The sequence below is a fragment of the Podarcis cretensis genome, assembly GCF_951804945.1.
Source record: "Podarcis cretensis genome assembly, chromosome: 8".
NCBI lineage: Eukaryota > Metazoa > Chordata > Lepidosauria > Squamata > Lacertidae > Podarcis > Podarcis cretensis.
In genome coordinates this window covers 93301709-93328833 of record NC_137177.1, presented here as the reverse complement: position 1 = coordinate 93328833, position 27125 = coordinate 93301709, and the positions used below count along the sequence as shown (strand labels likewise).

At 45.9% G+C, this 27125-nt stretch overlaps 1 protein-coding gene across 1 annotated transcript in view; it reads right to left on the bottom strand.

The window, feature by feature from the left end:
* SFRP1 (secreted frizzled related protein 1) overlaps window positions 1–8844 on the bottom strand; it is a 36782-nt gene extending 27938 nt beyond the window's left edge. Inside the window, exon 1 of the mRNA XM_079989258.1 lies at window positions 7994–8844. Coding sequence (XP_079845384.1) covers window positions 7994–8684 — 691 coding nt within the window. The 5' untranslated portion in view covers window positions 8685–8844. The remainder of the gene's footprint in view (window positions 1–7993) is intronic.
* Window positions 8845–27125: the final 18281 nt, after the last annotated feature.

The window sequence follows — 27125 nt, the reverse complement described above, 5'->3', positions numbered from 1 at the left end:
CTGAAGTCAGCCATGAAAAATGTGGAGGAGAGCTACAAGATTTCCAGAGCAATATGTATCCAAAGAAAACTCCAGCTAGGATGACAGAAGTTCCCAGAATGCAGCCATACCCGAATCCCTCTGTGTGTGTAGGTTTGCAGGTGTCTATGCAACAAATGAAATCTGATTCCATTTTGTTTTTCTACCATGGACCTCAGCCAAGTGAAGACTGAGCTGATGGTCCCCAACAGAGGATTCGCAGTCTCTTCACAAAAGAACAGTTACAGACAGGGATGGGGGAGGAATTTGTTTCAATTCACATTTGAAAACTAATCTATGTGACTGGCACTTTACAAAAGCAAAATGCAGCCATTCAAATTTATCTGAAATTTGCAATGCATTTCTCCAACCAAGGAATGGGTACAGAAGACGGTGGAAAAGAAAGGCATAATTGGTAGAAATAACATACAAAAAGGCATCATATTCGAGGAAATGTGACTATAAGGCAAAATTGCATACAAAAATGAGCATATTATAACAAATTAGCACTATAAAATGCTGATGAATTTTCAGGAGGACTTAAAAAATAAAAATAAATTACCAAACGTGGAAATGTAGAGAATGGAAGGCTGGGGGGGGGGGGGAATGAGAAACAGAAAAATGGTAATTGTCAACTCAGAGATGGTTGGGAGGACCAAGCCTGAGTTTAGAGTGTTAGAGTTGAAAGTGATGTGACCTAGAGGTAAAGCAGCAAGTGGAGAGAGAGGCAAAGCCATCTCTGCTGTCTGTTTGAATTCAAGGCTACGGCTGTGAGAGATACAAGACCCTTGGTGGGGGGGTTAATACTCTGAACTCCACCATCACAGGCTCAGGTGGTATAGATGTGTCAATGAACCATATCTCATAAAGGCACCTCAGTCTCCGCTGTGCCTTATTTCCAAAAGGAAACACAAACCCTTGGTAAGGAATCCCAGGAATCTGGCCCCCAGCGGAGACTGGGGTGGGGGGCAACAGTTGTAACTATTAATACAAGGTGTGCCGGAAGTGGATATTGCTCGCCATACCAAAACTTGGGGTCATCCATTGAAGCTGAATGGTGGGAGATTCAGGACAGACTGGAGAAATCACTTTTCACACAGCACACAAGGGATTTGCCACCAGAAGACGAGCTGATGGCAGAATTTTTTGGCCCTGCTTTTTTCAGCAAGGAGAATGAGGGGAAGGGAAATAAATTAGGTTCAAAAATCACACAAAGCTCACTGTGTGGTCTTGGGCCAGCCAGTATCTGTCAGCCTAGTCTGTCTCACAGAGTTGTTGTGAGGATAAAATGGGGTGGGCAGAAAAAAACATGTAGAGCACCCTGACCTCTTTGGAGAAATATAAATGTAATAACAAGTGAATGCATAATATGAAGCCAATCCAAAACTGCAGTGTAGAGATGTTCTTGGACTTGCCCAGCTAAGCCTGTGTTTCATAAGGTTTTCTTCCCATCTCTTTGCAGCAGCAGCATCCCTCCTCTGACCCTTTGCGCAGCACAGTGCTGCTCAAAGCAAAACCTTACTCCAGGGCGAGGGAGAGGAATGTGCAACGCTCTACTAATCGGCAGCTCCCACCCAGTGCATGCAGCAGGTCTGCAGGCTTTGCCATCGCCGTGCCTAAAGCAAAAGGAATTCAGGCAAGTCAGCATTTCAGAGGCAGGGACAAATCCCACTTCTCAGGCGTTAATAGAGGAAAAACTGGAAATGGTTTTGAATGTCTATATAGGATCTTCTGGAGGAACACCAAGAAACTTACACAAACACAAGTCACCTTTGTGGGTTTGATATACAGTCATACCTCGGGTTAAATTTGCTTCAAGTTGAGCACGTTCGAGTTGTGCTCCGCAGCAACCCAGAAGTAACAGAGGGCGTTACTTCCGGGTTTCACCGCTTGCTCAAAATGACGTCACTCGCATGCGCAGAAGCGGCGAAAAGCAACGCGCGCATGTGCAGATGTGCCGTCACTAGATACGTTTACCTCTAGATGCGAACAGGGCTCCGGAATGGATCCCGTTCGTATCTAGAGGTACCACTGTATTACAATACTTTTAAATGTGTTAGAACAGCGGTGGGGAATCTCAGCTCCGGGGACTTAATACAGCCCTCTAGGCCTCCGTACACATCCCTCACAACTTTTCCCAGACCACCCCCTCTCTGTATAGGTCATACCACTCCACACAGTTTGCACCCACCTCGGGCCAGAATGGAAGAGGGGCACCCAGGCTCAGCTGACAGCTGAGGAGAAGGAGAGGAGCAACAAAAGGCAGGTGATGTCTGGACTGGGGAAGGGCGGGGCACTCTGCAAGCATAAGCCAATCCAAGGCTGATAAATTTCCGCTGCCAGGAAACACAAAATCCCCACTATTCTGCGAGATCCAAGAGGTACAACGGACCATGTAGGATGGACCTCCCAAAGAACCCTTGCGCTCCAAACCCACCTTGGCCTTGCTCTTCAAAATGGGACCAAAGGGGGCAGTCAGGTGTGGACACATCCTAGCTTGTACCCAGTCATGTATATCTTAAAGTCCTACTTCAGGTTCTGTATCTTGGTCTGTGTTTAAATGGTGTCCTAACTTTTGGAATAAAGCTTTTGGGGATTCTCTAGCCAGGAGTCCATGTACTTTGTCTGAGAGTGAGAGCCAGGACACTCACAGGCCAACCAGGGACAGAGAATAAATTCATTTCAGTTCACATTTAAAGGCAAACTTACTGAATTCACACCTTCCAAAATAATGCATAACCTTCAACTCTCTTGGGAAAACCGGGATACCCCATTTTCTCACGTGAGAGTATGGCAGCCATTTTGGACACCACAACCTTGCTCCCCAAAAGTGCTTTTGTCGTACAGCACCACAAAATGCATGTTTTTGAGCACCATGCTCTCATGGGGGCACACCCCCAGAAAAAAGTGTATTTTGGGGGCCACACTCTTGTGTTGGTCATGTGACTTGCCTGGGAGATGCACGTCCCAGTTTTTGGCCTGGACATGTTGAAGGGCATAATAATATGCAAACTGAAGTACAAGCCCTCCTTTAAAATTGCAGTTCTATCGCTATGTAACATTTACCAAAAAAAGCATATAATACGGTAAAGTGTCCATCTAAATGTATATGTTGATGAAAATAACATACAAAAGCACATTAAAGTGGTACCTCGGGTTACATACGCTTCAGGTTACATACGCTTCAGGTTACAGACTCTGCTAACCCAGAAATAGTGTTTCAGGTTAAGAACTTTGCTTCAGGATGAGAACAGAAATCGTGCTCTGGCGGCACGGCAGCAGCAGGAGGTCCCATTAGCTAAAGTGGTGCTTCAGGTTTAGAACAGTTTCAGGTTAAGAACGGACCTCCGGAACGAATTAAGTACTTAACCCGAGGTACCACTGTATATTAGAGGAAATTCCTTTCAGAAGTGTCTATATTAGGAGAAATTTGCACTAAGTTGTTGATAAAATTTCAAGACAGCTTTTTACAAAAAGAATTGCTAATCATTGTAAAAATGTGGAGAACAAAACTTAATATCAGAAAAATGAGAAACTCCCGTTTCAAAAGCCAACGAAGTGAGGCCATGCACTATAGCTTCAGTCCAGCTTCCACTCTTGTCATGGGACCAAGATGGCTCTGGTCGCCCTAACAGACGATTTCCGTAGGCAGCTGGATCGAGGTGGGTCGGGGCTGTTAATTCTCTTAGATCTGCCAGCAGCCTTTGACATGGTCGATCACAAACTTTTAGACCACCGCCTCGCCGACGTGGGGATTCAGGGCACAGTCCTATAATGGCTGCGCTCGTTCCTTTCTGGTCGGGGACAGAGGGTGGTGCTGTGGGGGGGGGGGGAAGCTAGCATCACGCTACTCCTTGGTGTGTGGAGTACCGTGGGGCGCAATCCTCTCCCTTACGCTTTTCAACATCTTTATGCACCCCCTCGCCCAGCTTGTCCGGAGTTTTGGGTTGGGCTGCCATCAGTATGCTGATGTCACCCAGCTTTATCTGTTGATGGATGGCCATCCTGACTCGGCCCCAGACACACTGATCAAATGTCTGGAAGCTGTGGCTGGATAGCTATGTGGGAGCCAGTTGAAGTTAAATCCTTCAAAGACAGGGGTCCTTTGGCTGGGTCGGGACGATATAGGGTTGGGGAGCGAACTCCCATCCCTTGCAGGGGCACAATTAGTGCCAGCGCCTTCTGTCTAGAGTTTGGGTGTAATTTTCGACGCCTCGCTTTCTATGGAGGCGCAGGTTACAGCTATAACAAAGGTGGCATTTTTTCATCTCCGCCAAGCTAAGCAGTTGCTCCCTGACCTCTCTCGCCCTGACCTCGCCACTGTGATCCATGTGACAGTCACCTCCAGACTTGATTATTGTAACTCACTGTACACGGGGCTGCCCTTAAAACTGACCCAGAAACTCCAGCGGATGCAGAATGCCGCAGCGAGGCTCCTTATGGGCTCCTTGCCACGGGACCACATTCATCCAGTTCTTTACCAGCTGCGCTGGCTCCTGGTGGAGTACAGGGTCAGGTTTAAGGTGCTGGTTTTAACCTTTAAAGCCCTATGTGGCCTAGGACTCTCGTACCTACGGGACCGCCTCTTCTGGTATGCCCCATAGAGGACCTTACGGTCTGCTAATAACAACACCTTGAAGATCCCGGGCCCCAGGGAAATTAGACTGGCCTTGATTTGAGCCAGGGACTTTTCGGCCATGGCCCTGGCCTGGTGGAATGCTCTCCCCCAAAAGACCAGGGCACTGCGGGATTTGACATCTTTCCGCAGGGTCTGCAAGACGGAGCTGTTCTGCCAGGCCTTTGGGCAGGATGCAGTTTGACTTACTTTCCTTTGTATAAAACAAGCCCAAAGGAGGCCCCCAACCCGCTCACAGGTCCTTGTATGATCAGTGGAAACAGTTGGTCCTGGCAATTATTAACCACTCTCAATTCCACCCTGATAATTGCCACCTGCCCAGATTTTAACTTGTCTGAATTAATTTTAAGATGTATTTTAATGAATTGATGTCCATTTTTATGCATATTGTGTTGTTCTTATGATGTTAGCTGCTCTGAGCCTGGCCTTGGCCGGGGAGATACAAATAATAATAATAAATAATAATAATAGTAGTAATAGTAATTATCATCATCATCATCATCTGAGAAAGTAGCCCAGCCTTCTCCACATTTACTCAGAGGTAAGATCCATTGAGTGAAATGGGACTCCCTCCCAGGAAACTGTGCAAGATTGAAAAAGCTCATGGGATGCTTTATTTTCTCTAAATCAACAGCAATGAAGAATATATCAGCTACCCTGGGATCCTTTGGCAAGTAGAGCAAGATATAAATTTAATAAATAGATAAAGATTCCACTAGCACCAAAATGATTAGGAGGGTTGGCGCAACTCCTAAAACAGGGAAAAGAAACTTTCAGCTCTCCAGTTGTTGTTGGACTATGATTCCCATAATCCCTGACTGTTGTCCATGCTGGCTGCGGGTGGTGGGATTTGGAGTCCAACATCTGGAGGGCCACAAATTCCCTGTCATTACCCTGCAAGGAAAGCTTACAACATTTGGGGATTTTTTAGTTCAGAGAAAAAGACGAGTAGGGAGCATGTATAAAATTATGACTGCGGTGGAGAAAATGGATAGGCCTTTTTCACGAGACTAGAATACAGTGTGTTTGGTCACCCAGTGTAGCCGAATGTTGGGGAGATTTAGGATGGACAAGAAAGGAAGCAATTCTTCACACAGCATAGAGTTGCTAAGCCATGGATTTTGCTGTTCATGATAGCCAGGCTACAAAAGGCCCTTTGTGATAATGGCCACCTTACCTCCGGAAAGGGTGCCTCACATTCCCTCCGGAAAGGGTGCCTCACATTCCCTTCTGAGCAACTTTCTAGGGACCCCATGCCAGCGCTGGCTGAGGCCAGAGGCAAAAGTGGGCTGAGCAAGGACTGACACTTTTGCACAGAAGTCTCATTTCTACACACACTCCCACCTCCCTCTCTATCCCCTGTGAAGTGAAGCCAGAACCATGGATGCCAAAAACACTCAAAGAGGTGTGAATTGGAGCAGCGAGAAGGCTACTCTGGGAAGGGGAGGTGTGGCCTGGGCAGAGTCCAGGGGCCAGACAGCGAGGACAAAAGGGTCAAGCTCAACTGCTGGGCCTGAGGTTCCCCAACCACAACCTGAGGTAAGGTGGGCCATCTCAGTGGAATAACCTCCCAAGGGAGCTTCTCTAGGCTTCCTGTAGGTGGGTTTCAGAACAGACCTGTGAAGTCTGTTAAAACCTTCCTTTGTGATAGGTTTTTTGGAGAGGCACACCTCTTGCAGATGTTGTTCTTGCATTTTCTTACTCAAGTTAATGTTTCGTCGCTATTCTGTGCCATCACATGACTGTGCTGGGTTTTGATGCAGCTGTTTTTATTTCAATGTGAGTTCCTTTTCACTGGGAAAACAGAACGCACAGCAAAGCCCCAAACGGCTCAACCACACTGGCTCCAGGGCCAGATCAAGGTAGCTTGAGGAGGAAAAACCAGATGGTTTTGCAAGTTCTGCACTCTCTCTGCATTGGAAGAGGCCTGAGCAGAAGCAATCAAGGCCTTTTCCAAGGGGCTTGCACAAGAGAACGAGGCACTCCTTGGCAGTTCCAAAGTGCTCCAGGTGCTTCAAACACACTACCCTGGCAAACTTCACAACAACCCTGCATGGTGGCTTATTATTATTATTAGTAGTAGTAGTAGTAGTAGTAGTAGTATCCCTAACATGTAGGGATTAAAGACAGCAGCTTGCTTAAGTCTGAGTACTTACCATACATTTAAAGCACATGTCTTCCCACAAAGAATCCTCAGAACTGTAGTTTGCCCCCTCACAGAGCTACAGTCCCCAGCAGTTCCCAGGGTTCTCTAGGAGAAGTTCTATGCTTTAAATGTATGGTGTGTATGCCTTCAGTGTGTCTTAAGGGTCACACCCCTACATTCCTCATGGCAGAGACGAGATTTGGACCAGGATGCCCTCCTCTGTGTACCAGCTCTTGATAGACCTGCCCACCCAACCTGCTAAGGCCTGCTGGCTTTACTTTATGAAGGGGGATTGGGCAAGCTCAATGGGGAGGAGAGGGTTCTCACCAGCATTTATTGGTGGGTTTCCCAGAAGCATCTGGCTAGCCACTGTGGGAAACAGGATGTTGAGATACCTCAGCCTTCGCCAACCCAACATCAATCCCAGTCAGCAGCCTATCAAGTTGGCAAAGTCTGGTCTAGATGAATCTTGGATTTGATCCCCCACAGCTCTTAGCAAGCCACATTATACCATGTTAAACCACTGATCCATGTATTTTAATTTTCTCCCATGATTGGCAGCTGCTCTCCAGAATCTTTCCCACCCCAACCTAGATGCCAGGGATTGAACCTGGGATCCTTTGCCTACAAGGCAAGAGCCTCTGCCGTGGAGCTGGAGCCCTTCCCTCTTATGTCCTCCTTAACGTCACACAGGAGCCTGCCTTCTACAGGTTCCTCTATCCCAGGATCATCTGTTCCCGGGGGGGGGGGGGGCAACATGATGCTCTACAGGATCAAGGATGATGGGAACTGGTGTCCACCAACATCTTCAGGGCAGCCCATTGCCAGCCCCAGATCTGCTCCAACTGGAAGAAGCTTTCCACCATAAAGGGTTCTTTCTCAGCCCAACTACCAGAGATCCTTAACAGAAAAAGGAGGGGGATTAGGCTGGGACCTCCTGTGTGGAAGCTAAGGACCCTCTCCTTGAACATCCACAAGACCTTCCCAAGAGAACATGCCCCAGGCGGGCCTGAAGTGCCTGTGTCCCCACCCCGCCATCCCTAATCTGCCACCTGAAGCAACCATCTCACCTGGCTTCACAGCAGGGCCATCACAGACTGGCTTGACCCTAAGGTGGTCATAGGCACCTCTCCCAACTTTGCCTGCCTGCTTATCACCAAAAGAGAAGGGTGCTACTCATGGCAGACCCTTACCTTGAGGTTTGGACGCCTCCGTGGCATTTGGGGCGGTCATAGCAATGCACACGTCATCCTGCGGGAACTGGTCACACTTGAGCATCTCGGGCCAGTAGAAGCCAAAGAACTGCATGACGGGCTCACAGGAGTCGCGGACGGCCTCGCAGAGCCAGCGGCAGGGGTAAATGGGCCTGTCCAGGCAGACCGGGGCAAAGAGGGAGCAGAGGAAGACCTGGGTGCCCATGTGGCAGTTCTTGTTGAGCAGAGGCACCCAGCTGCTGGCTTGCTGCTTCACCTCTGCCATGGTCTCGTGGTCCAGGAGGTTGGGCAAGACCATCTTGTCGTAGCCCACGCTGTGGCACAGGCGGAGGTCAGCCGGGATGGCCACGCACTGAGGGGGCTTGGTGTAGAAGCGCCCGCTCTGGTAGGCACTGATGTCGGACTGGAAGCTGACGTAGTCATACTCGTTGCCCTTGGCCAGGCCGGGCAGGAGAAGAAGCCCAAAGGCCACCAGGATCAGCACCCGGGGCCCCTTCCGCGAGGGGCCTCTGGAGCACCAGCCTGCGCCCATTCTGGCAAGGAAGCCCGCGCCTTGCGAGCGGCTGGGCATCAGCCGCCTGCTCTTTGCCCCGAGCTCTGGAGGTTGGCAAATAAGGACGGGGGGAGCCCGAAGGTGGTCGCGACTCCCTCCCCGGGGCGAGACCCCCATCAGCTCCTGCCCCGGCTGCGGCTGCTGCGCAGCTCTTCCCCGCTTGCTCCACGGGGTCGGGACGCTTCTCTGCTGCGCGGATCCCCTTCCCGATCTCAGTCAGCAGCGGGACCCGAGGGGACCACCGAAGAGCACTTTCTTGCCGAGAGTTGCCTTTCCCCCCGCAGCCAATCAGTGCCGGCCTGCGCCCCTCCCCTTTCCTCTGCCCCCTCCCTCCCTCCCTCCCCCAGCTGTCGCTCAGGGGCTGCCTTGGCCAATGGCGTCGCGGGCCGGGGCTGGTTTCCAGGCTGCGCGGGTCGCCTCCCCTCTCCGCGCGGCGGGGAAGGTGAGCCGCGGAGGCGCTCGCTTGGCGCCCGGAGGAAGGCGCGGATCTCGGGCGCCTTTCCTGGCGCGCATCCCCCGCGGGGGCGCATCTGGCTCGCTCGCTCGCTCGCGCCGGCGCCGGCTAGCGCCATCCTGGGCACAGTTTCGAAAGGGGTTTCGTTTCGCTTGGTGGGGTTTCGCACAGAATCGCAGCTGGAAGTTGCGCGCGCTTCTTGGCAAGGATGGGCAGCGTCTCAGCCCAACGGGATTTTCCTCCAGACCCCGTAATGGGTGCAAAAGGTGCGCACGCGGCTTCAGTAAGCGCTCTCTCACGGAAGTAAAGCCCCGCTGGTTTTCCACATGGCTTACTTCCTAGTAAGTACTCTCGAGGTGGGGGGTGTATTTGTGCAGCCCGGGATTGTGTAGGTTTACCCCAAAGTTAATTAACAGCGCAAGCCTAGCCACGTCTACTCAGAAGTAAGTCCTGTTGAATTCAAGGGGGCTTGCTCCAAGGTAAGTGGGGTTAGGATTGCAGCCTACGTTCCGCGGTGTTCAAGACACCCCACTCCGGACCCCTTTGTGCGTGGCCCCTCTTGGAGTCCTCGATATGTTTAGGGATGCAGCCTTCAAGCCCAGCTGACCCGCAGTCTTCCTCTGCAGGTCTGCAAGAGATCAAGCGCTGCTTTTGCCAGGGTCACAGCGTGGCCTCCCCAAAAAAGCAAGGAAACCTAGTTAGCTGGTAGTTGCGAAGAGCCAGACTGCGGGGCCACCTCCTGGACCACGAGACTAGAGTGTGGCGCTGAGAACGCCAAGGTTGCAGGTTTGATCCCCATATGGGTCAGCTACATATGCCTGCATTGCAGGGGGTTGGACTAGATGATCCTCAGGGTCCCTTTCAGCTCTATGATTCTATATGTAAGAGACTCATTTATAATTATATTTTGGGAATGATGCATGCTCTTATGTATCTTCATTGCATTATACTTTCTGCATGTCCCATGATCGTATTATAAAGTAATTGTGCTCTGTGTCATAAATAAAGAACAGCTATGAGTTGTTTCTTTTTGTTTTCCAATGTATTTCTTATCAAGAAAAAAAAATTGATGTGGTGTGAGCAAATTGAAAGTGTGGCCCAGGCCCCAGAGAAGAAAGTATAAGACCCACTGGCTTATAGGATTGCAGCCTAAAAGGAATTAAGAGATATCAGTCAATCTTCCCATTTTTCAGAATAGGCACAGCGGGATGTTTTTTTTTTGGGGGGGGGGGGGATACCAGTCCAAGAAAAATGATGCTAAGAGGGCCACTGGATTCAGAAACCATTTTATAATCACAACAGCACACCCTCCTGGAAGTATTTTTAGTCTGTCTTTTTGGAGGGGAGGCACAAGACGTCAGCACATGATGAATGCCGCCTCCTACCAGCTTTCAACAAATTTCTGCCTCTGCTTCTTTAGTGGGCAATAATACAATCATAAGCTATCACATTCAACATTGTTGAAATGAGTTTATTAAAATCATATGTACACTTGATTTTTTTTTTTTAAAGGATGTACATTTTAAGAATTAGTACATTTTGAGAACAAGTAAAAATACTTACCGGTATCTATCCACCTTTACTACAACAGCACTTTAAAAAATAAAAATGCTTAGACATCCTCACAGGGTGGGGGTGTGTGTGCAATGGGCTCTGCCCCAGTTGCTCCAAGGGTCACTGCAGAGGAAGGGGGTTGTGTTGCTCCTGCTCTCAGAGACATCAATTGTTCCAGGGTTGGGTTCCGACCCTGACAAGTTCAGGGGCTCAACGTGAGCACAAAGTAAGCCTGAGCTCCTGGCTGTTCCGGGCTCTGGTGTTTTTCCTTCACTTGTTTTGATGCATATTAACCAGAGTTTATATGAGAAGGAAAAGTACACACCTGCCTGACAGGTAAAAAGAGGAGACAGGCACTCCATGTCCCTAGCTGGGCGTCCAGTTCACTAACCAAGACAGGCTGGAGGAGGGGCTCCACCCCACCCATTTGCCCCTTTCCTTTGTTTCCCTTAATGGCCCATCACCTCAACACAGGAAACAAGCCTGGCTTCAGAGCTTTTTTTCTAGAAGAATAGGTGCTGGTACTCACAGTGAAGTTGTTACAGTAAGTGCCACACTTTTTAACAACAACAACAAAAGGTGCCCGTACTGTGCACCCTTGAGTATCCCTGGGGGGAATATACTACCTGGCTTATATTTTAACACTTGCTGGATCCAGGGGTTAGAAGGGTCTCACAGACAGCCTACTTCCACCCAGCCCAAACTCATAACCATGTGGTTTCTTCAGTGCCACTGGGCTGGGTTCCTGCATTCAAACAACTTAGATGTAAATGATTTTTCTTCCCCTGCTGGCATTTTCAAAGTTGACAGTGCCTTTGAGGCTTACATAGATGCCCTAAGTGACTTCTCCTCAAGGCTTATCAGAGCGGAAGATGAGCTGCCCCAATGATGGTTGCTGTGTGGAGCAGCAGATTCGAAGGATGCATCATGGTTTAAACTCAATCTTTCCCAAACTGATGCCCCCCAGAGGCTTGAGCTACAACTCCCAGGCTTGGGTGGAAGAAGACTGGAAGAAATGTAAGATGTATTTACAGAAACATTGCAAAATTTTTGAATGCGAATGATGTTGGAATGAAATGAAGTGGTTCTAGCAATATGATTAGAAGTTAAAATTTGTGAGGATAACTAACTAAGGGTAAAATTAAGAAGAAATGAATTTGCTATTTAAACTTTTAAATGGGATACAAAAGAGGGAGATGTGAAGAAGTCATGAAAATAAGTTAATGAATAGTATGATATTTGGAAAAGGGATTTTCTTTTTTCTTAAATTTTCTTTTTAAGTTTTGGTTTTGTTTTTTCTTTGTGTGTGTATGTGTATTTTTATTTTTGTTTTGTTTTTGTGAACCTTTTTTCTGTAAAATTCAATAAATATTATTATATAAAAAAAATACAACTCCCAGGCTTGTTCATGCTGAAATGAAACACATCATTTTAAACTGGGTGGCAAGTAATATTGAACAGGCTTGGCACAGTTTCATGTAAATGTGTGCTAATCCCACAAGACACGCTAGATTTACAGATCTCTTTTCTGAACCTAAGCTATTGTAGTCTGGCTGGTTCTCCTTCCTTCAAAAATATATGGGACTATATATGTATTTTCCTCACAGTTGCACTGCATCATGGACATTGTAGTCTCAAGTCCTCCGCAAATAGATTCTTGTACATTATGTTTCACAAATGGTGACGCTGTGTCCATGAATTTCATAGTTTTAAATATATTTAGTTGTATGTACACAAATGCACTCAAATGCTAAGTGTGAACTGGCATAGCACACTGGCTAAAACCTGAGTCAGATGCCCCCAGTTCAGATCTCTTGATATTTTTATCTCCTTATTCTCAAGAAAGAAGCAAGAAAATGAGTGCACAGAGAGACCCGTGTACTTTAAATCCCACAGTATTAAAAATATTAAAAACACAGTACAGCAGTAAACATTAAAAACTTCCCTAAACAGGACTGCCTTCAGAGCCAGTGTGGTGTAGTGGTTGAGAGTGGTGGACTCTAGTCTGGCTGACCTTGGGCCAGTCACACTTCTCTGAAGTCTCTCAGCCCCACTCACCTCACAGAGTGTTTGTTGTGGGGGAGGAAGGGAAAGGAGAATGTTAGCCGCTTTGAGACTCCTTCGGGTAGTGATAAAGAGGGATATCAAATCCAAACTCTTCTTCTTCATTTTTCTTTAATATAATTTTTATTAGTTTTTTTTTAACATATAATTTTCAACAGTAATTAAACATACTTTTTCATCTTATTCAATTTTTTGACTTCCATCAATCCTGTCTGAAATTTTTCCAATCTAATCTCTCAGTATGCATTTCTTATCTTCCCTATTACATTTCAAACTCATAACCAATATCTCTATCTTTTTCTACTTTGTAACACTTCATATATTTCTCCTTACAAAACATCTTGTAATCCTACTAGCGTAATTTGTTGATTACAGTTGCTCTTCAAATAATTCATATACTTCTTCCAATCTTCTGTAAATCTCTGGTCCTGCAGGTTTCAAATCCTTCCTGTCCTTTTGTCCAATTCTGCATAGTCCATTAATTTTGTCTGCCATTCTTCTTTCGTCAGAATTTTTTCTTGTTTCCATTTCTGGGCTAACAATACTCTTGCATATAAAAACAATTTAACATCTTGCCTATTAATGTCCTGACCTATAATACCAAGTATGGTAAAAATGCTTCTGGTTTTTAAAAAAATGTATATTTCAACATCTTTTTCATCTCATTATATATCATTTCCCAGAAGTTCTTTACTTTTTTACATTCCCACCACATATGATAAAATGTTCCTTCTTTTTCTTTACATTTCCAACATTTATTATTTGTCTTATACATTTTACCTAATTTCACTGGTGTAATATACCATCTATACATCATTTTCATCATATTCTCTTTCAAAGCATTACAGGCTGTAAATTTTATCATTTCATTCCACAACCTTTCCCATTCTTCAAGCTGTATAATATATCCAAAGTCTTTTGCCCAATGTATCATTACCGATTTCATTTCCTCATCTTTCAAATGCCATTCCAACAGTATTTTATACATTTTAGACATTGTTTTACATTCATTGTTTAATATATCTATTTCAAATTTAGATTTTTTTATCATCAAATCCTTTTCCCTTTAAATCCTCTTTATATATTTCATTGACTTGGTGATAGTGCAACCAATCATTTACATATTCTTTAACCTCTTCAGATGTCTTTTAAAAGTAGGATAGTTGCTTATTTCCTTGACATCTGATGGGATGGCGTTCCACAGGACAGGGGCCACTACTGAGAAGGTCCTCTGCCTGGTTCCCTGCAACCTCACTTCTCACAGTGAGGGAACCACCAGAAGGCCCTCAGTACTGGACCTCAGTGTCCAGGCTGAACAATGGGGATGGAGACGCTCCTTCAGGTATACTGGGCCGAGGCCGTTTAGGGCTTTAAAGGTCAGCACCAACACTTTGAATCGTGCTCGGCAATGTACTGGGAGCCAATGCAGGTCCCTCAGGACGGGTGTTATATGGCCCCGGTGGCTACTCCCGGTCACCAGTCTTGCTGCTGCATTCTGGATTAATTGTGATTTCTGAGTCACCTTCAAAGGTAGCCCAATGTAGAGCACATTGCAGTAGTCAAAGCGGGAGATAACCAGAGCATGCACCACTATGGCAAGATAGTCTGCGGGCAGGTAGGGTCTCAGCCTGCATACCAGCTGGAGCTGGTAGACAGCTGCCCTGGACACAGAGTTGACCTGCACCTCCAAGGACAGCTGTGAGTCCAAAATGACTCCCAAGCTGTGCACCTGGTCCTTCAGGGGCACAGTTACCCCATTCAGGACCAGGGAGTCTCCACACCCGCCCGCCCCCTGTCCCCCCAAAACAGTACTTCTGTCTTGTCAGGATTCAACCTCAATCTGTTAGCTGCCATCCATCCTCCAACTGCCTCCAGACACTCACACAGGACCTTCACCACCTTCACTGGTTCTGATTTAAAAGAGAGATAGACCTGAGTATCATCCGCATACTGATGAACACCCAGCCCTAACCGCCTGGTGATCTCTCCCAGCGACTTCATATAGATGTTAAAAAGCATGGGGCAGAGGACGGAACCCTAAGGCACCCCACAAGTGAGAGCCCAGGGATCTGAACACTCATCCCCCCAACAGCACTTTCTGGACACAGCCCAGGAGAAAGGAGCAGAACGACTGTATAACAGTGCCCCCAGCTCCCAGCCCATTTAGACAGTCCAGAAGGATGTCATGATCAATCGGATCAAAGGCCGCTGAGAGATCCAGCAGAACTAGGAAACAGCTCTCACCTTTGTCCCTAGCCCACTGGAGATCATCGACCAGTGTGACCAAGGCAGTTTCAGTCCCATGAGGAGGTCTGAATCCCAGTTGGAAAGGATCCAAATGGTCCGCATCTTCCAGGCGTGCTTGGAGTTGTTCAGCAACCACGCACTCAATCACCTTGCCCAAGAATAGAAGATTTGAGACTGGGCGATAGTTGGCCATACTGGCCAGGTCTAAAGATGTTTTTTTAAGAAGCAGTTTAATGACCACGGGGCTGTCTGGGCTCCATGTAATTGGAGAGGGCGCTTCAGAGCCACACAGTCAATAGCCCTGGTTAACTCCGCATTCCAGCAGGTCACCAGGGAATCGGGACTGCTGGGTACCTCCTTAGGAAATCCACCTGTCTCACCAAGGTTTGTTTGTGCTAGTTAGCTGGATCCCCTCCCTCTCTCTCCATCTGTGATAAATGTTTTGTTTGTTTGCTTGGAGAAAAAGAAGATCCATTTCCAGCTCTGCCTGCACCACCTTCCCAAAACCCTCTGTGAGGTCCTGAATCTCAGCCAGGCTATGGAACATTATGAAGAGCCTCTTGTTAAGCCTACCGGGAGGTCCTTCACCCCCCCCCAGCCCCCGCCACTCAGCATTTCTGCTCTGCTCCTGCACTGAGCACTGATATAGAACACAGCTGGGAAAGTTGGCTTCTGTGGACATGCATTCAAAATCTGAGCATTGGCTGGGTCTACAGAGCACACCGGCTGTTGTTCATAAGACAGAAGCAGAATCCCAAGTGAGATGGCAGGAAGGGAACTCTCCATCCCCAGTTAGACCTTGAAGTGCCCTCTGCAGAAATTCAGTCCAGGGCAGGGGCTGTTCATCGGCATGCGCTATCTGCAGGCAACGTCTAGAACAGGGGAGGACAACCTGGTGCCCTCTAGATGTTGAGAGCTATGGCTCCCATTGTCTCTGACCATTGGCATGTGGCCCATGACATCTTGGTCCAGAGCACACACATGCTGTTTGACTGTGGAACAGTCTCCCTCGGGAGGTGATGGACTCTCCTTCCTTGGAGGTTTTCAAGCAGAGGCTGGATGGCCATCTGTCATGGAGGCTTTAGCTGAGATCCCCACATTGCAGGGGGTTGGACTAGATGAGCCTCTGGATCCCCTCCAACTCTACAGTTCTGTGATACTATGCCCTGGGTCCTGCTGCAGCTGAGTCAGAGCTGCCATTTTTATTTCCCACAATGTCCCTCATATAAGTTGCTCTGGGGCATTGTGGGAAACTTCAATGTAAATGGGGGCCACTAGTGGGGACTTGGCAGCTGCCATTTTAATTTCCCTTGATGCCTTGGAGCTGCACCACATCAGGGGCATTGTGGGAAATGAGCATGGCAGCCTCCAGACATGCCTATGTCCACACAAACACACAGGTCATGTCTGCACCATACATGCGCAGCACTCTTGTGCCACTTTCCGAGTCATGGCTTCTTTCAAGGAATCCTGGGAACTGCAGTTTGTGAAGAGTGCTAAAAGTTGTTTGGAGACCCCTAGTCCCCTCACCAGCATCCCCTGTGAAGAGAGAAACTGCAGCTCTGCGAAGGGAATGAGGCCTTCTAACAACCCTCAGCACTTTTGATGAACTATAGTTCCCATGATTATTTGGGGGGAAACGCGACTATGAAAATAATAGGGTTTAAGTTTAGTGTCGAAGCAGCCAAAATGAAGTCACCTGGCAAGGTGGTAAAATTCTGGACTGGACTACTGCAAACTGGGGGGGGGGTGCGGCTTTTTTTTTTTTTAATGCTCACAGACATGCATGTAGAAAATGAGTCCAGCAAGATGTTTTTGTTTGTTGCTTTCTAACGTGGGGAAACATTATCAAATATTGCTCACCCTCCCACCTCTGTAGGTGGTGCAGTCCACAATTCTGCCACTTCATTCTGCTTCATGAACAGCCATTAAAATAAACCCAGGATCCATATTTTCCTTGCTCCTGGCTCTCTGAATCTACACTTTGCAGAGCCTCCAACAGACCCAACCCCAAACGATGAAACCTAGTTGCGCATGAAAGAGGGAGAGTGGGAAGAGAGAGGCAAAATGAATAGCTTCTCCAATACAAATGCCATTCAACCTTTGTTTACAGAGCCCTGTGTCCCCTTCCCCTCCCCACCCCAGCCTGTGCCAGAGCCCCAAGAGGAATGTGCAGGGGCTCTCTCCCAGGCCTGCTGCACAGCTCCCCCATTGAGAGCACTGTTACACCAAATATTACCCTTAATTTGAAACAGATGAGGGAAAGGCTCCAACACTATAGAGCTAGTATCGCAGAATGACCTGACCTTTCCAACTTGCTGAAAGTCCTGCTGAAATTCACAAGAACACATTGCAACTTCTGCAAAGAGTTATTTATTGCAAGTCCATAAATAATATTTGTGATGGATTTTCCCTGCTAATCTAGAAAATGAATTAGATTGGAGGGATCTGTGGAATTGCTTGAACATCAGGCAGATGTGTTGGCTTAGACCTGTTTAGTGATTGCTCATTTCTTCTTCAGTTGGCTAGATAGATTAAGTTTCATCTGCAGGGAAGGAGAGATTTTTAATTAAACCCTTTCTAACTCTTTCTAGTTAGGGTCTGTGTGGATTGGAAAGCAAAGACCTCTCCCCTCTGCTTAAACATTCAGACTTAGATATTAAGAATGCAATACTGGTTTCTAGAATATGCAGAATCACTAATTCCGTTTTGGCCTCTCTAAAACACACACACAGAGAGAGAGAGAGAGAGAGAGAGAGAGAGAGAGAGAGAGAGCATTCTTTGGTTTGTTCAAAAGCAACTGATCTCCAAGAGGAGTCATGGAATTATGCAGTCAGTGATGAGTGGATTCCCCAAATTCACTCTGGAAATAATCTGGGAAAAGCAGAATAATTTTCTGAATGCCTAGGAAATTAATCTGGACCACAGACTGAAGTCACTACCAGATGGTCTGCTCTTTGAGTATTCATTCTGATTTGCTTGTGGGGAAGTTGGAGGGGGGAGCATCAAGTGTTTTTCCACACTTTCCACAGCATTTCCTCATCACAGACCCTCCAAGTGTCCCTATTTTCCAGGGATGCCCCTGATTTAGAGAAGCTGTCCCAATTTCTCATTTGATCTGGGAATGTCCCACTTTTCCTTAGGATGTCCCTATTTTAATTGGAGAAATGTTGGGTATGAAATTACCTGATCCTTGAGCCGTCTGAAGGCAATCCTATTTAAGGAAGGTTTTTTAAAAAATGTTTGATGTTTTATTGTGTTTTTATATATGTTGGAAGCCGCCCAGAGTGGCTGGGGCAACCCAGTCAGATGCGTGGGATATAAATAGTAAAATTATCATTATGGAATGGGATGTCCCTATTTTCATTGGAGAAATCTTGGAAGCCATGCCATCACTCACCTTATCACAAAACGTTCAGTTGGCATGGGGCATGGCTTTGTTGCCAAATCCACTTTAACTTTATTGACAGCAAGCAGGCATCTTCACTACACTCTTTTCGGCACCTGCTTAAAGCATTTTTAGGCAAGCCTACCCAGACACATAAAGCTTGAAAGAAAAAGAAGAAAGCTTTTTCTTCTTTTACTTTTACCGGTAATTATTTTTAAATGTTTGCAACTGTTTTTACTGAAAACATTTCTTGTAAAGTGGCCAGAGGCTTTTAATACAGCCAAGCAGTATATACATTTTGTTAAAATAGGTTGCGGAACGTGAATGTGTCAGCATGCGGCACAACCCCACCCCAAGATGGCAAAGGTTTGCCTAGGAGCGCCCACTGTCTTGGGTTCATGGCCGTCTTTACCCAGGGGTGCAAGGGGTGAGGGCACCCAGGTGCCAAATTCTGGGGGGTGCTAGGTGCTCACCGCTGAAGCTGCCTAAGCTAACTATCTACCTGTTATGAAATAATAAATAATTTTGATCGAGCTAGAAAAACAAAATGCATATATAACTAGGTATTACCGAAATGTATACCTACTGTTTCACTAAAGGACTTTTGACTTTGTGCGCTCATTTAGCAAAGACGCTCTGCGCCAGCGGCGGCACATGTCATTCACAACAGCGCTGTGCACGCGAAAGGAACTTTTACATCAAAATATCATGTTACGTATTGCATTGAGCTGCACTGCTGGCAGCAGGGTCAGCAGCACCTTTGACACGACTGGTGTTTCTCCTAAGTAGGTGCCTAAACAATACTTAAAAGTTTAAGTGTGGTGGTTGAGCAAATAAAAAAGTTTATTTCTCCCCCCCCCCTTCTTTCATAAACAAGAGATAAGGCATAAGCGTGGTGTCTGACATAAGCATAATAAAAGTTAGTTTGGGGGCTAAACTAAATTTGGGGGCGCTGGGCGGATCTTTATTTTTTATTTTTTAAAAAATAATATTTATTACTTTTAAACCTTACAAATAAGAAGAAAAAGAAAAGAAGAAAAAAAGAAGAAGAAACAAAAGAAAGAAAAAACAATACAATACAATATATAAACAATACACCACACAACATTAACGCATTAAACTAAACAAAACAGAACAAAAACAATTTAAAAACATACATCATACCATTTCAATGCCTTATCTTTCATTCCCTTGTTTCATCCACTTCCTCTCACCTCCCTTTTTGTATTCCACTTCTATTAATTGTTTCAGCAAATCCTTTCCATCTTTCACTATTTTCTGTCATATAATCTTAACTTATTTTAACCTTATTTTCCATTAATACTATAATACTATTAATGCTTAACTCCTTATAACACTTCTACTAAGGCCATATAATTTCATTCCAATATTTTTCTAACACTCATTAATTTTACCATATTTCTATAAATAAACTTTAAACTTTTTCCAATCTTCTTCCACCGTCTCTTCTCCCTGGTCTCGGATTCTGCCAGTCATTTCTGTCAATTCCATATAGTCCATCAACCTGGTGCTCTTCTGTCCGAGGCTCTTAACTCTTTTCCAGGTCCCTTCTGCAAGTCTTCTTCGCATTTATACATACACTTTACTTTGTCTTCTGCTGATCTTGTTCTTAATTTCCTTTCTTTGATGCTGAAGAGTAGGTCTCGAGGGAGCTCCAACCTAACAATGTTTTTATTCCTTCTCGACATGTCATCCACATCTCCGTGGTTAAAACTAAAATCCAAAAGATATTTCAGGACGTGTTTCAAAGTCCCTCCAAATCTGCAGGTCCCCACAACTCCAATTTCCTCCTGACCCAGGTCCAGATCCCAAAGGTCAGTAAATTCCTGCATGAGGTGATCTATCCAACTTTCCTTCTCCAGTCCAAGCAGGGTTCCAATCTGACTTTCTCTGAATTCAATCATAGAGGGCAACAACTTGTAATCATCAAGTTGCCTCTGTAAGGCTGGGGCTCTCTCCCTCTCCACTTGTATTACTTTAGGTTCAACAACCACAGCTTTCTCCCTCGCTTTCTCCACCATTTGGCATGTCAAAGTAGATTCCTGTATCGGTTCCTGAATAGTTTCTGTGTAGATGTTCTCTTTTTGTCCCAAATTAGTTGCTTTTTGTCCCAAAATAACAATTTTAATATTCATCACGTCCATCTTTTTATGGAGCTGTTCCAATGACTCACTTATCTTGCATAGTGCAATCACTAAGGCTTCTTCTGTCAACATTCTCAAGCAATCCAATCTCACGGTTTTCTCTTGCAGCTGGAGATTCCACCAGCCCAACTCTTGTAACAATTTCAAAGGCTCCCTCTAGAGGGAAACAATTTCTGTTTGTATCAATCCTTTTAAGCACAGTTCAAGCAGTAAAATTAGTTTCAATTTTCAGCTACTTTTACTCCTTTTTAAACACAGGAGACAATGAAAACAATGTATTTCTCTTATTTAACTAACTGTCACAGTCAATGAACTTTCCCAAAAACGTCAGTCTTACTAGCAGTCCATTTCCAGGTTCAGAGCGGTGGTGATCCAACTTTCTTCACTCTCTCCTGCAGGCTTACGCGATCCAAAATTTCCCCCCTCTTCTCCTGCCTCCACGGGGGGTTTAATGATTTTAGCCATTGGAAGTTTAATCCTTTACATAGGACTTTCCAAGACTTTAGCTTGCAAATTCTTTGCTTCAATCTATTTACAAAAGGGGAAGGCGGACTTCCTGTTTGAAACCTCCCCGTTTTGGTGCCAAATTAAGACATTTAAAAATCCAATTTTCCGTTCTACTCACGGGTAGTTGTTTAGAATCAAATTGTCCACAGGAAAAAGTCAGCGCTCTCCGGCAACAGCAATGCGGCTTCGCTCCGTGAAAGAAGCAGTCAATTGGAAGCACCGCGCCGCTCACCCCACATCGCTCCGGATCCCCGAAACCGGGACTCCCCGTGAGTAGGGGAGGCGCAAAAGGTGCCAGCCGAATCCCACGTTCACAGGCTTCTCCCGCCTGCGATTTTTAGTCGGTCTCTGCCTTCGCCGTGGCGGCCAGACCCTAAATTCCATGGAGCAAGTTCCTCCCGATCAGAGGAACTCCGCCATTGCCGGAGGCACTAACCCGGAAGTCCCGCGCTGGGCGGATCTTTACACCCCGGCGGCGCATATGCTAAAGACTGTGCTGCTTGGGTTGTGGCATCATGTGACAATGACACTGCCCACATGTTCCTGTTCAAGGCATTGGTTTCAGATGGAACTGCCCAAGCAGGGGTTGTGGCAGACAAGCCAGTGGAGAAGCTGAAAGCTGCAGGGGATGTCATTGGCCCTGTCGTGCATTCAAAGTTTTCATTTTATTGCCAAGAAGTTAGTTCTTCATTTCAGAAGTTGCCTGTAAAGGGAAGGAGGCTTGACTGGCTAGAATCATGAACAGGAGTATGGCAAATTTCAAGATTTCATTGCAGGGCTGCATACACACCACACATATAAAGCGCATGGCTTTCCCCAAAGACCCCTGGGACAACCCCAAGGACCCTTAAACAACAGTCTCTCCCTGATTCTTTGGGGAAGCCATATGCTTTAAATGTGCTTCAAATGTTTGGTGTGTACACAGCCTAACTCATATTTGCAAAACATTAAAGATCTACTGCAGAAAATTGGTTGCACTAAAGCTGAGAAGCTTTAGTGATGGTAAAAGTCACATTATGAGCCACTATAGGAAATGAAGCCTTTCCTATTTTGGAAAGTTGGAGTTGGAGCCTCGGACAGAAGTTGGAGTTGGAGCCTCGGACAGAAGATCACCAGGTTGATGGACCATATGGAATTGACTGAAAGCACTGGCAGAATCCGAGACCAGGGAGAAGAGACGGTGGAAGAAGTTTGGAAAAAAGTTTAAAAGTTATTTATAGAAATATTGTAAAATTAATGAGTGTTAGAAAAATGTTGGAATGAAATTACATGGCTTTAGTAGAAATGATATAAGGAGTTAAGTACAAATAAGTTTGATGGTATTCATGGTAAGATAAGGTTAAAATAAATTAAGATAAGAATGGATTTGCTGAAATAATTAATAACTAGAATACAAAAAAGGGAGGTGTGAGGAGGTCGATGAAACAAGTAAATGAAAGACAAAGAAATGGAAAAATTGGATGTGTTTTTAACTGTTTTTGCTTTTATTTTTGTTTTGGATGTATTGGTTTTTTGTGTTTTTTGTGTATTGTAATGTATTGATTTGTTTTGCTTAATTTTTATTTTTTATTTTTTTTCTTTCTTCTTCTTTCTGTAATCTTTAAACTTTTAATAAATATCATTTTAAAAATAAATAAATAAACTCAGTTATCTGCCTACCCTCAGTGATGTTATCACGAGGCCCAAAGTGATTGGGAATGCAGGATTATGAAATCCTCCCTTTCACAATGAGATCCCTGATTGTTTGGGGTGTGACTGACCCAGGAACAAGAAAGAAGGAACAGTCCATGAGAAAATGGCACAAAAGTAGCAGTGGCAGTCAGAGAAAACAATGGCCCTGGTTGGTTGGCATCCAGCTGCCTTGAGAGACAGTGGAAGACTGCGCCTTGGAGGTGAAGTCAAAGCGTCGGAGAATTACGCCTGTTGCAGCTGCAGAGACGGATATGGGAGAGACATGTTCTGTTGCAGCCGGGCCAGATGAATAATCAAAAAAGAATATTTGCCCACAATGTAGCTTGGGAAATATTAGCACCCCGCTGAAACTGCAATTTTTGAACAAGAAAATCACACCTTAAAAATATTCATCTCAGCCCTTTATTGGGGTGTAAAGGTCTGTGAGGGAGCCCTGAAGCCAGAGGCAGCATTGACTGCACTTTGCACCAGGCTTCCAGGAAGCTGTGGAGGTCAGTGGCAAAGCCGTTGGGCACATAGCCAATGGTACCCACTCTCCATGTTGTAAACTGGGCCCCAGCAAATGTATGGAAAGTGTCAGACGTGGGCTATCTAATAAAAGTGAAGTCAGCTTTACCAAAAGCAGCAGTCTGGGACACCACTATTGTTTGCAGGAGTTGATCAGAGGGAGTTTGCCAATGGGTTATTTAATTTGAGCTTGTATCTTGTTGTAGTTAAGGAAGCGTTCCCAGTAGAATAAGCCCTAATCAATATAAAAAAATTAAAAATGGCAGCAGGTGGGTTGAAGCCACTTGGATTTTCCATGGGGGCACAGAATGTCTTCAGCCAGCTCCTCCGGTTTTCTAGTTGCATGTGTGACAAAGGCAAGCAGGCAGCTGATCCATACATGCCTGAACAATTGACACTGCTCTTCTGCGTCTTTCCTTCCAGGCCTGGAGTGCTCCTGGAAAAAAACTTGACATGAATGATTTGATGTGGCTCTCTTCTGTTATCAGACCTTGCCCTTTCCCCTCTGGCCTTTGCACTGCTCCAAGGGCAGCAGAGCAGAGCTCTGGCCACAGTGCAGGCTCAGCTCCCATGGGAACAGAAGCATCTTTCTGAGCTATCTTCCACTGGGAAGCAGAGTCTGGACTGACTCAATTTCCCCAGACCAGCAGCTGGAACAGGCAGAGAGTCCTCTCCAGAGAATTCTGCCACTAACATCAGCATCCTCTCAGGAGCTCTTCCTGTGAGGATGCTTCCCTGCATTGCTTTCTCCTGGTAAAGCAGCCTGCAAAGAAACAGTGAGCTACAGAGCAGGGCAGAAATCCACATATGTGCATTAATGCAAAACTTCCTGAAACTATATGCTAACCAAACTACCGTACATTTCTCCTTTGAAATTTGCATTCTCCAAATTTTACAGTACAGTTCGGGGGGGGGGTGAGAGTACAAACATGCATGTTTTATGGGAAAATGTGCATTAAAATGCATATATTAGTGAAAGTAGTAGACAAAATACATTATATTAGAGAAAATTGCTTTGCAAAAATATGCAACAAAATTGCAGACAAAAATGTGTATATTAGGAGAAATGTGTGCTAAAAATAAATGATTTTGTTGTGAGGACTTTAAAAAACCTGATGTGAAAATGTGGCAAACAGAATTTATGATTGGGAAAATTTGAAATTTGCTGCCTTTCGTCTCCTATTTTAGCACAGTCCTAGCCTGGGTTTACCAAAACTAAGAACCAAAACCTATTTTCACTACTTGGCTCATTCATCTCTTTAACATCTCAAGTAATAGTAAAGAAACACACCAACGAGCATGTACAAAGTGTCTTTTCCTTACCACTGAGTAAATACAAAGTCCCCACAAATTCATTAACTTTGTTAAAGAAAACTTATTACTCCCCTTTTAACTGATGAACAGCCATCTATGTTCACCAGCTGCCTTTGTTGGGTGCCCCGTTTGAAACAGCAGTGGACTACTATCTTGATTCCACAGCAGTAATTTAACCCTAAAGTCTTCCTTTGCTGCCTTAGACCCTATAGAAACCTTACAGGAGAATGTAGACACCCAGCAATTGGCTTAAATGTAAACTACCAGGCAAAGACTCACTAACAGTGAGGAGTTATTAGCTCCCTCCTTCACTGCTCTGAACTCCCAAGATGCCAAAGCATTTTGCCTAAAGTGAAACATGGAGGTGAAATTGGAGAGCTCTGCTCCAGCAAAACATCTCAGGAATTCCGAGGAGAGAGCCAGCCTTGTTTCTATAAGAACACTGTTCTGATGTTAGCTTGACCATTGGGGTCCTTCCTTGCTAATCTTTCAAAGGAAGTAAAACAAAACCTGTTAGCCATTTCTCTCCTGCTGGAGGGAGGGGTCCCCACGGTGTCCAGCCCTTAGCCCCAATGGCACACACGGCAGATTGGGTATGCTAGCCCCCAGGTGTGTTTGCATGCAGAGGGAGGCCTGGCTCTGATCCGTACCTGGAGAATAATACTCTGGTCAGAACAAGGCAGCAGTGACAGCAGAGAACAACATTCATCCATTTTAGTCATTACATAGCTACACACTACACACAATACAACCCAACCAGGGAGGACAGGGACTACAGACTAATTTTTGCAGTCACTTCAAATTAAAAACCGAGAGGCATCATGATATATAGAACATTCTCAAATCCTTAGAAAAGCCATGTTTCATACACTGCTAAAGCCATTGAGTCCTAAGGCTATTTGCAGCAGTATAAGAAATGAAGTCCCTCCATAGAGCATAGAAATGTTCTGGAGTTTCCAGTCCCCCAGAAACATTCAAATTAGGCACTATTTTGTCATATTCACAATGGTCCATGTGTTTTTTAAACTACAGGGAAATTTGTCACTCTTGCAATGTCTTCCATTTTTGTGCAATACATATTCTATCTGCTGCCAACAACCTGTCATGAATTCTTTTAAATGCCATTGTTGAGTCTGATCATTCTGTTGATTTAACAGCAAAAGAGCTGTAGAGTCATTTGAGCGGGAGCCCTACAGATAGCAGAAAACCTCAAACCAAAAGTTTTGTACAAGCACTGCCAACATAAACGGGGGGGGGGCACCCACCCGGGGGGGCACCCACCCTTGTACTTCACAGCCATGCTAACAACATAATGTCATTTGTGAAGTTGTCTCTAAAAGCTGGATCAGTGTACGATACCGTCTGTGGGAGATTTTCAGTTAACCTTGCCATATATATTAACTGATGCACATTGATACGGCTTTTACGTCCGTCATTTCTTCCACTTACAGTCTGAGATGACTGTCCTCATATGCAAGCCCCAGAGCATCTTAAGTGTAGGAGAAGCACTGAAGCCAAATTTGATTGATGGGATACCTGGCCTCTAGTGGGCAGGGCTTTCATGTGGTGCTCTAGAATCGGCCTCTCCCTTCAGTTAAAAAGAGGCTAAATGCCACTTGCCTCAAGATGTGCCATTTTTCTCAGTCAATGTGTCACATTAGTAATTAAAGCTTTGTTTCATAAATATACATGTTATGTACTGAGTTGAATAGGATCCAAACTGCAGCAGTCTGGTTGGTTCCCCTGGGTGTGTCTCGTGTAGGGCTGTGAGGACCCTTTTGTGGAGGGGCTGGGGAACAACGACCCATAACAGGCACCCCTTGTGGGCCGACAGTTCATGTTTGCAGGTTGTGTAGCCGGCAAATTCTGGCCCGGGGCTGCTGCTGGGCCATCTCCTCCACACCCAGTCCAGGACCCGGGAGATGACCCTATCTTTCTTGGAATGGTGTGCAACTTCTTGTGCCTGAATGGGGCGGTCAGGAAGCAGCTCCAGGGTCATAACCTCTTGTGCAGGTGCTGGGTCGGGGCCTGTTTCCGGTAGTGGTAGCCTGCTGAGGGCGTCCGCATGGCCCATCGCCTTCCCAGGGCGGTGAATCAGTGCATACTGGTAGCTGGCAAGGAAAATTGACCACCTGAGGACGCGAGGAGACAGCACTTGGGGGGTCTGCTTTTCGGGGGCAAAGAAGCCAAGCAAAGGCTTGTGGTCAGTTACCACGGTAAAGGGCCGCCCGTACAAGAAATCATGGAATTTTTTTAATTCCTTCATGATTGCCAGACCCTCCTTGTCGATTTGCGAGTAGTTCCGCTCGGTTGCGTTGAGTGTCTGGGAAAAGTATGCCACCGGCACCTCTCTTCCATCCGGGAGTTGGTGTCCCAGGACAGCGCCGATGCCATAGGGCGAGGCGTCACATTCTAGCACCACCGGCAGCCTCTCGTTGAAGTGTGCCAAGACCGAGTTTGAGACAAGCAAGTCCTTGACTGCCTGGAATGCGGCCTCCTGGCGCTGGCCCCACACCCAAGGGACCCGCTTGTCCAGGAGTCTGTGTAGGGGCTCTGCTACCGCCGCCTTGTGGGGGAGCAAGTAATGGTAAAAGTTCAATAGTCCCAAGAAGGCCTGAAGTTCAGTCTTGCTCTTGGGCACTGGGGCATTACAAATGGCCCGTACC